Raw genomic sequence first — 12,445 nt, 5'->3', positions numbered from 1 at the left:
AGGCTCTGGGATGAGTCCAGAGAAGAGCAATGACGCTGGTGAGGAGGCTGGAGAACAAGTCATACGAGGAGCGGCTGAGAGAGCTGGGGTTGTTTAGCCTGGAGAAGAGGAGGCTGAGGGGAGACCTTATTGCTCACTATAACTACCTGAAAGGAGGTTGTAGAGAGGAGGATGCTGGCCTCTTCTCCCAAGTGACAGGGGACAGGACAAGAGGGAATGGCCTCAAGCTCTGCCAGGGGAGATTTAGGCTGGACATTAGGAAAAAATTCTTCACAGAAAGGGTCATTGGTCACTGGAAGAGGCTACCCAGGGAGGTGGTTGAGTCATCTTCCCTGGAGGTGTTTAAGGGACGGGTGGACGAGGTGCTGAGGGACGTGGTTTAGTGTTTGATAGGAATGGTTGGACTCGATGATCCGGTGGGTCTCTTCCAACCTGGTCATTCTATGATTCTATGATTCTATTACACTGCACCCCTCGCTCCTCTTTTATTTTCTCCTCTTGCAGGTGTGGTGGTTTCCGCCTGGGAGCAAGGGAAGGCAGAGCCATGCTGCACTCCTTCAGTTACGTCACTGATCATACCGGCTTCTGCGGCACCATCAAAAACTCACCAAGTGACTTTGTCGTGACAGAAATTGAGGTGACCGAGCACTCACTTAGGGATACCCAGGCCAAATCCCTTCAGAAGCCTGTGGAAACGCTGCTAGGACAGAGCAGCCCAGGCCTGGCGCTGGGAGCACAGCCTTCTGGCCTGTGTGCCCAGGACTGTGATGGTGGTGAGATGCCCAAACCTGCGGAGCAGGAGCCACACTGGGCAGGAGACAACTGCCCCGCATCCCCATACCAGAACCGGCATGAGGACAAAGCTGAACTGAAACCTGGCCTCGAGGATGCCAGTGTATTGGATTCCTTACTAGGCAAACCCATGAATGAGCTGCTTAGTAAATTTGCTTGTAATCTGAAGCATATGTGGAACTCGAAAAGTGATGCCAATTCTGGCACTGGAGAGTTCTCGCTCGGACCTATACTGGACAAGAAAAATCGAGCTGATTTACACAGTGCCATTAGGCAGAAATTCCCCTTTCTAGTCACTGTTACGAAAGACAATGAAATGATTGTAAAAGGAAATGCTGATTACAGAGAACTTTGTCAGTTAGTGACTGAAAAGGAAACAAGTGATTTCTTTAAATTTTTAGATGCAAAGCTAGAAAATTCTACGTTTTCTTTTGAGCCTGATGGGAACAAAGAGCACAGAAAAGTAGTTCACCACTTTATCAACAGAAAATTTGGGAAACTTGTAGAAACAAAGTCTTTTACTGTGACAGATGTCAGTGATCAGCAAAATATGTCAATAATGGTACGATTTCGAGAAAAAGGTTGGTCCAGAAAAAGGCCTGCTGGTGGTGTCCAGGAAAAACAAGATCTTTATACAGGTAAATATTAAATTTTTTTGTATAAGTGTCAGGTATCATGGTATTATTTAGTAAGGCTGAGCCTTGCAATAATTTTTATATGATATATAGGCCAGGTTGACCTGTTGTCATGCTGAAGTAAGTCATTATTGATGCAGTGTAGTTAAATCTCTGGAGAATGAAATGCATGAATTACGTTACTGCAGTGATTTTACACTGTTCAGTGTAAACAGTTCAACTGTTCAGTTATAATGGCTACAGGTTTTTTTTTCGTTTTAATACTGAGACTGTGTTATTCCCTGTGTGCTAGTTTCCTCTTAAAAGTAATTGATGTATTTTAGAAGATGCATCTAGATGTTAGATAAAGTAGTATGGTCAAATTTGTTTTATAGTCTCATTCCTTAAAACAGTTGGTTTCTAATAAAGAGAATGTTTCTAGCAATAAGCCAGTACATGTTCATGGAATTGTGTTGCATTTTTTCTGGTGCTTTTTTAAAGATAGCAGGGAGTTTTGGTTGTTCTAAGAGTTTTGTTTACTGTGTCTCCATTTTCTCTTTAAATACTTAAAAAGTCCTGTTTCCTTTACTTCTGTGGGGTGGGAGGACTGTTTCTTTGCAGTTCCCATGCTATTATAGTTTAAAGGGAAGAACCTGCCCATCTGTCATGGCAGAACACCTGTATGATTTAGAAGTACAAATTCCTAGTAATTATTGTTTCAGCTTTCACCCTGCAGAAAGAAAATCTAGAAACACTGGAAGCAATCAGCTCTTTGGCTGCTGAACTTGGTGTTCTTCCTTCAGACTTCAGTTACACTGGCATCAAAGATAAGAAGGCTATTACTTTCCAGCCTATGGTCGTGAAGAAAGTGACTCCTGAGAGGTACTTAAAGTCTGGGTGCATTAAGTTTAGCTCCTATTTGGTAGTAGTAATAAGTATCAAGTACTATCTTCAGAAATGTTCTTATTGATATGTCTTCCCTTCTCCTGTGCTAGAGCACAGTGGAAATGGCTTTAATATTTTGTGGCTGTAGGTGCTGAAGGCCCTCGGTACTGGAATGTAAAGAAAAGTCTTGCCTTTCTTTCATAATACAAACATATTGTATCATCCAGGGCATTATCCTTCCTGTTCATGCTCTTATGATCCACTTCATAATTTCTTAAATAACATGCATTAGCTGGAACCGAGAAGATGCTTTTTCTACATGACGCAACAGTTTTCCGCATACTAACAAAGTATTGTCCTGTGGTCCATGGACAACAACTTAAAAACTTTAAATGGCTAAAATATTCAAGTAAATGACTACAAATATACTTTGGGCAGATGCCCAAATTGTATTCTATTCTCTATTCTATTGTATTCTCCAATTAGAAACATGAGACTATTAAAGAAGATGCCACCAAACCTAAGGGCAAAAAAATACATTCTGAATAATGTGTCAGTAGTACAAGATGTGCCTTTCCATTTCTCATTTTTGTTCCTCTCCGTAACCAATTCAGTGAGTAAAAAAATCAGTTTGGCCGTAGTAAAAATGAAAAAGTGCTGGAGTCAAAACCGCAAATTATTTGTTCCTCAGCTTTAAGTTTCTAGTGGGATTTGTTCTTAGCAACAAAGTACACTTTATAAAGACAGGAAGAATTTGTTTTTAGGAATTATTACCAACATGTGTATATATTATTAGTAAAATTCCACTGCAAACTGGGCCAGTTGTTGAAGAGATAATTAGCAAAACTTTGCATTAATGTTTAAACGATAAAGCAAAATAGTTAAATACTTCCATGCCACTAGCATAAAAGGGAAAATAAATTATTTTTATAAATAAATAATTTATAAAGTTATTAAAATATTGCTTAGGATTTAAGCTTAAAGCTTTCTTTGATTTGAATAACCATTACGTACATGTAAGAACAAATAGATTGAGTGGATACTTTAAAGGGCAAATACTTGAACTGTGTTTCCAATTGCAAGTGTGTGCAAGCATATCCAGAGAATCAGTGAACTGGGTATGTTTTGGTTATGGCTGTCCAAGAAAGACCAATTGTGTTTTGTAGTCTACTAGAGCGCATTACTCGTTTTTCTATTTCTTTTTTTTTTTTTAATTTTTTTCCTTTTAAGCAGACCTTTGGGACTGAGGAGTGAATTATTATGCAGTTGCCTTGAGAAGGTCCAGTTAATCGCTTCATTCCAATATTTGTCCAGCTGCAGAATAGAAGTACAAATTAAGTAAACTTTTTAAAATATCTCTGGATTATAATTAAATTTTAAGGGTTCTATCTCTACATTTGATTTGGTTTTCTCATAATAGTCTGTTTTAAATCCATTTGGTTTTTACTCCTAGTGCGAAGGTGACGAAGACATTTATTAGATATTAGATAGCTTTAGTAGTGGCTGATTCATAATTTCTCCCAATTATTTATGCAGGTTGAAAGAAATTGGAAGCAAATTGGAAAAAAAGGGCATGAAAATACACAATATACGTTCAGCATGCCAGCACCTTAGACTTGGTCAGCTCAAGGGCAATCACTTTGATGTAGTTGTGAGAGATCTCAAACACCACAGTCATGACTCTTCTGCAGATTTGAAAAAGAGAATATCTGAAGCAATGGAAAGTGTTGAGGTAAAAAAAGCCTCATGGTTGCTAATAATGAGCAGAGTTTTAATTCTGTGCTGTAAAAAGAAAAAAAAAAGTACTTTTAAGGGAGCTGCTTGTAATAGCAGGATAATGGCACTATTTTCTAGTTCGATGCTTTTTGCTGTTTATCTTTTCTGCATTACTTAGGGGACCATAGGAGTAAAGATACCTCACAGGGAGGAACCATAAATGAATTAATTCTGTGTTACAGACTGCAGAGTGCTGCAGCAAGACAGATGGGAAAGTTGATAGCAAATGAGTATGGTTATATGAGCTGTTGATGCATAGACCCAAGGCCAGCCAAAGTTATGTGTTTCATTTCACTGTGGCAGCTGACAGTGTGAAAGAATATAGTTGTACTTACCAACTCATCTTTTTTGATCATGTAAGGAACGTGCATGGTTGGCATGGGTGAAAAACTGCATACTTCCGTGGCATAAATACATGTGAAATGTCCATAGCAGAGAAGGAAGATCCCCTGAAGTTCAGTGTGTTTTAATTGCTGTGACACTTATTCCCTGAAGAAAATATTCTTAAGTCACTGAAGAAAGTGAAATAAAATCATGGAAAAGAAAAGCTTCAGGTGTTTTGTACAACAGTAATTAACTTGGCCTATCTTTCTAATTAATAACCATAATACAAGTTAAGAAGATTAATCAAGGAATAAAAACTTGAATGAAAACTATCCAGTATGCAAAAGCAAAATACATTACATGTATTTTGGAAATTAATTTTATTATTGAAAAAACATTCAATGCTTTTCTCCACTCCATCCAACTGTTTTTTTCTTCTGCTGCCTGGAAAATGAACACAAATTGCTGTGATCATGTGTCTTTCTTTATTAGATTTAGCTTACTGGTCAAGTGATGAATGACAAAAGCAGCTTGTGTGTTAATCCAAAATATGGATTTTTCATCTTCCATGAAAGCAAAATCACATATGGCACCTAAGATGTGCAAGGCAAGGTTATATAATTTGAACTGAATAACCATTTCCAATATATATCAATGCTTTTCGCTTGTCTGCTCTATCCGTAATTATTATTTTCTAGAAAAGGATGTTCTCAAAGGGCTAGAGGACTGTGATTTTACTGCCCACATGTGACCTAGGACTCATCAGGCGACCTAAAGTCCTGATTAGCAGAAGTGCTCACTCTTTATCTTTGCTATTGTAATAATAATACAAGTGATCTTATGAGAAAAAAAAATAGTATACTTAAGAAAAAAAATTGTTACGTATTTTTTCTGATTAAAAAACCAGCATGTATGCATTTTGTATGTAAATGAGGATATATGTGTGTTATATGCTTAGTCTTACTGATTGTATCTGGTATTTTCATACTTTTAACATATTTTTCTTTATCATTCTAGACAAAAGGTTTTGTAAATTACTATGGACCTCAGCGATTTGGACAAGGACAAAATGTTCAGACAGATCAAATAGGATTGGCTTTACTGAATGAAAAGATGGTATTTTGTAATTTAAGTAGTTACTTTCAGCTTCACAGTACGGTTACAATGTCTAGCACTGGAGTTGAACTTCCCAGTGAACAGTTTCATTTGCGAGATAAACCCATATGTGTGTGGAAGTAATTGCCAGATCTGTTTTGATGACAACATAAGCATGAAGATCTTCATATTGAAACAAAGTCTTTTTTTAAACAGCAGGTGCTGCTTTAAATAATTCCGGGAGTGATTTTTCTCTCTGTGGTTGGTATGTGATTGTGATAATCATGCCACTTGGCAGGGAAATGGCTGCATGCCATACAAGGTCTGAACACTAAAATGAAGTGATCTTTATGCAATGTTTATTTATGGTCCTGATTGCCTCCTTACTTGTAGACTCTTTATGCTGCTAGATGAAGACTATATATGTCTTAAAAATGTCACAAGATATTACATATGAAAAGATTAGCTTTTTCAATACTACAGTGACTTATCTGCCATATAGAAGGGATTGCTGCTTTCCATTATTCTTTGGCTACTTTCCCAAACTCTTTGTTCTGAGTGATTGCTCCCATATAACCTAAGGAGGGCTTAGTTCTTAAGTAATAATTCATAAGTTAAGAGTCATATACTTTTCAATGTATATAGTATAGTACTTGGCACAGGTCTAAAACAGCATCAGATACTGCAAAGTAAAATGAATAATTGAGTAGTGTTTTCTTTCAATCTTGTTTTGATTCTGGGAAAAGTCAGGAAAATTTATCCTCCAAATGTAAGAAGAATCAGAAATAGAGGGCAGCCCATGAAAGTTTCTGTTAATGTGTCTGACATTTAGAAGTCTGGTGTGCTAGCAGTTGGTGCCAGGTGCCAGACCCTAAAGAGTAATGATGTAAGCCTCTAGTCTTCTCTCAGGTAGTTTATAATCTATAATATGCATGAACTACTGTTTATATGATAAATGTTTTAGTATGTGTTTGTATGGTCTGATACAGAGGAGGACAAGAACCAGATGTCATAGATCGGTGTAAGCATAGCAAACTGTGTGGCTCCGCTGGTGTTGCAAGTAGGAGAGGTTAGTGTAGTGTTTTCCCTGTCACGGTGTCATGTAACCTAATGCTGATCAGTATAAAAAAATAGATTGTTGTCTCTCTCTGTGAGACTGTGGAAAGTGTTGAGTCTAAATTTTGCATGAAACATGCAAAAGGAGAAGAAAGAACCTTCCTGTTCAGAAGAGAATGATGGCATTACAGAGTGAAGGAGTTCTAATTGGATGTTCAAGAAGAGTGACTGGTTTCTCATAGGGGTTTGAAAGTTGTTGTGTGCTTTTGTGCAACTAAAACCTTTAATCTGAAAAGGAACACTATCACCTTAGTTTGCTGTTCATGGCATCTTCTGTGAGAGGAAGAGTTTGACTTTGACCTTGAAGAACTGATATAGTTTTGAGAGGCTGCAGAACATGTTAATACAGAATTGGATGCATGATTGTTTATTTGACAAAAACTTAGTTTAATACAAAAAATTATAAATTAATAATATTGTTCTTTAAAGGTGAAAGCTGTGAAGTTATTCTTCACACCTGAAGATACTGATGACCCAGTAAACAACGCAAAAAGATACTTTCTTCAAACCGGTACGTCCAGTTAAATTGTCTATGTATTTATTCAGGATTGAATTTTTGAGGGAATAAGGTGTTGCTGCACAGAGAGATGCTTTTTATTTCTACCACTTAATAGCTTATTCTGCAGAACTCAGTAGAATTGCACAGTTGAAAATTAGGTGAAGATGAGGCCCTCAATGTGCACAGCAGTGGAAAATTAATGTACATTAGGTGCAAGACAGTAAAGAAATAAACACTGTAAAGCTTAATGCTGGAAAAGACTAAGATCATTTTATCGAAGCAGTTTTACCCTCCTTCCATCTGTCTGCTTTTGGAATATAAACTTCTCCCTGATAAAGGAAGTTTACAGGAAATAGACACCCAACTCATACTCAGCACTTAGCAAGTGTGAGATCTAATTTTCTGAGATTTCCATAACAATCTTAGCTCTTGGTTTTGCTTCTTTGGGCTTTGCTTTTACATCTCTTTAATGATGTATCTCTTCCATGCTTTCCTTTGATCTAACTTCTTTTTGGCTTGAACTAAGATCAACAAAATATGTTGAGGGCAGAAGTGTGCCAGGTGAAATATTTGTCATATTTATTGTCTTTATCATTCAACTGAGCTTTATCTCCAAAGCTAAAAATTTGGAGTTGCTCTTGACTTCAAATATATTTGTTCTTTTCAAATATTTCACATCTATGACCCTGCTTATCATGGTAGATTGACTGCACAACTATGATATATAGCTTCAAGAGGCACAGATAGGTTTCATTTCACAAAAAAACCCATGATGAATCATTCTGTGCTGTACATTGCTGTTTGATGCATGGAGAGATATTGATGTGGACTCTGAAGACAGAAAATATGTACACCATAAAATTTTAAAAATAAAAGCATTTATATAAATGTATAGATACATTAGATAGATATATCTGATACATTAGATATATTTTCATCTTGTTTGAGGCTCAGACTTTCCAGTGGCCAATGCAAACTCTACCTTTAAAATCAAGACATGTTTTTTACCTCCTATGAAATACACGTTCTCAAATCTGGGATTATTTAACCTAGGGAAAAGGATGCTGAGGGGAGATGTTATCAGTTGTCTACAACTACCTGAGAGGAGGTTGTAGTGAGGTGAGTGTTGGTCTGTTCTCCCAGATGAGAGGAAATGGCCTCAATTTGCACAAGGGGAGGTTCAGATTAGACGTCAGGAAAAATTTCTTCACTGAAAGGTTTATTGGGCACTGGAACAGGCTGCCCAGGGAAGTGGTTGAGTCACCATCCCCGGAGGTATTTAAAAGACGGGTAGATGGAGTGCTCAGGGATGTGGTTTAGTAGTGGACAGGTATTGTTGTCTTTCCAACCAAGCCATTCTATGAGTTGATGTAAAGTAGAAATTTAATGTTCTTTTATAGCTTGCTTTTTACTTCTAGTTAATCTAAAAAAAAAAAACCAAACTTTGGAGTGATGAAGTAACTTCCTTAAAAAAAGGTTTTGCAAACTAGGCTGAATAACTGAGTGACTACTAGTTTAGTTTATGAAATAGAATATAATTCATGGGACTGTGTTGATAGGCATCTTACATGAAATTTGTCTTGCATGACACAAGGGAATAGTAACCTAAAAGTCAGCATAAAGAGGTAATTGTTCCATAGCTGATTATTTCATTTTCTTAAGTGTATTTTTTCCTGACAAGTAATATTTGAAAAATCAGGGATTACTTAATATGATTATTTTTGTTTATATCAGAAGATGCAAAGGGTGCACTCGTGATGCTGCCAGAATTTAAAGTGAGAGAAAGGATGTTGCTACGAGCCTTAAATCGCTATGGTGTAAATCATGAAGGTTGTACCAAAGGATGGCTCAATATTCCTCATTCCATGCGCATATTCTATGTCCATGCTTATTGCAGTAAAATTTGGAACGAAGCAGCATCATATAGACTGAAGATCTATGGTTCGAAAGTTGTTGAGGGTGATCTTGTCGTCTCAGAAGAAACTGATGAAAGCATTTCCCTAAATGACAAGGTGGGTCATCACAAAATAGTTCTTGTAAAAAAAATAAAGCCAGCAAAACAACTTAATGCACTGGAATACGCACTCAGACATATTCTAATGCCAATATTTTGATTCATTCCTTAAATAATTTAACAGTAGTGATAAAGTTAATAAAAGCAATGTAGCTTTCTTTTGATTTACCATTAAGCTAGATGGTAGTAGCTTTTATCTGTTATGACTGTTCATTTTATTCAGATGAGAAAAAGGAACAGAATGTCTGAATTAATATATGTAAGAATTTAGCCTGCATGGTGTGTAATGTTCTTCTTGGGATCTGACATGGGAAAACCTTCAGAGTGGACTCTGGGTGTGCCTATATTATCAGCCAGTGGAGATCTAAGTTTTGTTTTCCAGGTCAGACCTTCCCATTGCTTGTAATGATGCCCATGGTGAAAGGCAGCCTCAGACTGAATTGGTACCCTTGTTGCAGCTACACAGTCAGAGCATATGCAGCGCAATTTCACTCACTCAGGCGATTAAAACAGATTGATTTTGAGTCTAACCTGTTAGTAGCAGTTAAAAAAATGCAGCAGTATTCTTGGGAAAGTAGTAAAGGGCAAGGAAGTGCTTCTGCTTGCCCATGGTAAACCAGTGAGCAGAAGCCAGCAGTGGAGTGTATGCCAGTCCTAGCTTCTGGCATGCCAAAGTCCGTTCTGGAACCATCTCTTCTTTCAGGCTTAGCGTACCTTATTATGGAGGCAGTTGGGTCTCTTCTCCCAAGTAACAAGTGGTAGGACAAGAGGAAATGGCCTCAAGTTGCACCTAGGGAGGTTTAGATTGGATATTGGGAAAAATTTTTTCACTGAAATTGTTATCAAGCATTGGAACAAGCTGCCCAGGGCGGTGGATGAGTCAGCAGCCCTTGAGGTATTTAAGAGACGTGTAGATGTGGTGCTTAGGGACATAATTTATGGTGGACTTGGCAGAGTTAGATTTATGGCTGTGTTCAATAGTCTTAAGTGTCTTTTCCAACCTAAACGATTCTGTGATTCTATCTTTCTCCTGATCATTGGATAATACATAGAATTTTGCAGTGTTTTGCTGGTGTCTGCATAGGCAGAATGTATCTCATTCCTTTTGGGTGAATATCCTTCAAATCTGAAAGCAAGAGCACTTGGAAGTTTACTGAATAACCTCTAGTTCCTAATGCAGGGGCTTCATTTCTGCTGTGATTTTTCTTCAACAATGTTTTTGAAAGTGAATGTTAATAAAACAAGTAGATCAAATAAATATTAAATTCAGTATTGAGTTTGAGTTTAGTATAGATTTATTCCTATTTAATATAAAACAATATTTTTGCTTTTACTGATGTAGCACAAGATCACATTGGTACAGAATATGAGTTTGCTGTGATAGTTTGCTAATTAGTGGTAGCTAGCATCAGTAGATATTGAATGCAACACCATTTACCAGTAAACAGATTAGTTTATATTAAGCATGTCTTCTATTTTTTTTGTATCTGAAATGGATTATTGACCTTGTAGTGATCAGATAACCTTAGAAACCCTTAATGAGTTTGTGACTGCAGTGCATGTTTTATTTTTTAAGAAGTACAGTGCATAATTCCTGAAATACAGTGTACATTTTATTTTTAAGGAGTTTTTATTCTAACTTCTTAAATGTCTTGTCAGGTTCATGTGGTCACTGCTGCTGAAGAATCAGCTAACAAATACTCTATAAACCAAGTAAGTTTACATGAAAAATTTTGAGTTGTTGATCTCATTAGAATATTTTGTTTCAAAAATAATGTGACTCAGTTAATTGATACAGTCTTCTTCTTTGTTGGAATGCACGTTAAAGAAAACACATGGAAACTAATCTCCACTCTCATAACAAATTGGAGAAAGAATATTTACTTTCTAATGGAAATAAGGACAGTGTCATTTGCAGTATTTCAATATTTATCTTGAAACTGAATGTAAGTAGAATTTTTTTTCAGTCTGCAGGGAAAAATACTCAACAGCAGGTGACATTCTAATTTTTGAAGGTTCAGAGTGTGTAGTTGAGAAGGCAATTTAATATCTCCATTGCTCCTTCTTTCCCAACAAGCAAGGAAATTCATATTAGTACATTTCTAGTTTGTTTTAGGAATACATTGATTATTTTACCTGCTTTAATTACATCCAAGATACCTGCCTTGCGCAGCTTTATTTCACAAGAGAAGCTGTTATTTTACTATTTCAAACCCCAAAACACAAGACTTAGACACACTTAAACTGTAATCACTTTTATTTAAAGGGGAAATAGTGGGCTTAGTTTCAAATGTGTTTGTTGTTTTGTTTCTTAATTTGCAGGTGGTTCTTCCAATGGTGGGACATAGTATCAAGTATCCTAGTAATAAAGTTGGGCAATGGTACCATGAAAGGCTTTCTAAGGATGAGCTGCAGGCGTGCAGATTCAGAGTGTCTCCGTTACAGCTGAATATACCTGGATGCTACAGAGCAATTTTGAAAAATGTTCAGAATCTGTCATATTTTTTGGAAGGTAGTGAAGAAGGAATTGAAGACAACCATCTGAATGAATCAAATGTCTGCCTTCATATATCATTTGACCTTGATCCTTCATGTTATGCAACAATCTGTTTGAGAGAAATAATGAAATGTGACTTTTAAGATTCAAGGCAATGAAAGATTACAGCAATGTTGTATAAGGATGATATTTTATGTATAATGCCAAGAAAATAAGGGAGAATAACAGCATCAATCTAGAAACAGGATAAATCCATAGATTGAGTTTTATACTGATTAGGAAAAAATACAATCAAAACTCTTTCAAAAATGTTCCAAACCCTAAATACAAACCTTTGGATGCATTGGAAGAAAGCTGTGTGTGTTGTCAGGCAAGTTTAGTGGAACTTAAAGCAGCCATGGCCTGTAACTATGAATTTTGTATTTGCATATTTGACTTGAAAAGTTAAATCCTGGAAAAATTTTTACAGCAAACAAATGTATCTTTTATTTTGTAATAAATTTTTTAAAAAATGTTTTCTACTAAATGCTGTTCAAGTAATAATGTTACAAGTTTCCAGCCTGCAAATATCTAACCCAAAAGTTGCTGTCTGAGGCTCACTAAATGTATTCTGTTTTCTTTGTGTTCAGACACTGAGTATTAAAAGGTAAAAGTCCTGAGTCAACAGTGAAAAGTTATCTGATGCTTTTACAGACATTTAATGAATTTTAATTCATTCTAAGGATTCCAGGATTAAGTAATGCATAGCTGTTAGTGTCTGTTCAATTAAGCTCATCAAGAGTAGGTGAGTACATAACTGCAAAACCATTTATAATAAAAACAAACCCTTGTTT

The 12,445-nt window shown here is 36.5% G+C and overlaps 1 protein-coding gene across 1 annotated transcript; it reads left to right on the top strand.

Moving 5' to 3' along the window:
* The first annotated feature begins 504 nt into the window (after window positions 1–504).
* Window positions 505–11,887, top strand: PUS7L (pseudouridine synthase 7 like). The gene is made up of 8 exons (XM_069851938.1): window positions 505–1,430; window positions 2,129–2,288; window positions 3,828–4,023; window positions 5,409–5,507; window positions 7,032–7,113; window positions 8,836–9,113; window positions 10,775–10,828; window positions 11,438–11,887. The coding sequence occupies exons 1-8, from the start codon at window positions 545–547 to the stop codon at window positions 11,753–11,755; spliced, it is 2,073 nt and encodes a 690-aa protein (XP_069708039.1). The 5' UTR covers window positions 505–544; the 3' UTR covers window positions 11,756–11,887.
* Window positions 11,888–12,445: the final 558 nt, after the last annotated feature.

The sequence above is a fragment of the Phaenicophaeus curvirostris genome, chromosome 1, assembly GCF_032191515.1.
Source record: "Phaenicophaeus curvirostris isolate KB17595 chromosome 1, BPBGC_Pcur_1.0, whole genome shotgun sequence".
Taxonomy (NCBI): domain Eukaryota; kingdom Metazoa; phylum Chordata; class Aves; order Cuculiformes; family Cuculidae; genus Phaenicophaeus; species Phaenicophaeus curvirostris.
The sequence above is the reverse complement of the archived record's forward strand: the minus strand, read 5'-3'. Positions and strand labels throughout refer to the sequence as shown.

What these genes read in the sequence shown, in the direction of transcription:
- PUS7L (XM_069851938.1), top strand. Translation starts at nt 545, where the DNA reads ATGCTGCACTCCTTCAGTTACGTCACTGATCATACCGGCTTCTGCGGC. An exon ending in AAGCAATGGAAAGTGTTGAG is followed by an intron (nt 4,024 to 5,408) that starts GTAAAAAAAGCC and finishes TTATCATTCTAG; the next exon opens with ACAAAAGGTTTTGTAAATTA. An exon ending in GCATTTCCCTAAATGACAAG is followed by an intron (nt 9,114 to 10,774) that starts GTGGGTCATCAC and finishes ATGTCTTGTCAG; the next exon opens with GTTCATGTGGTCACTGCTGC.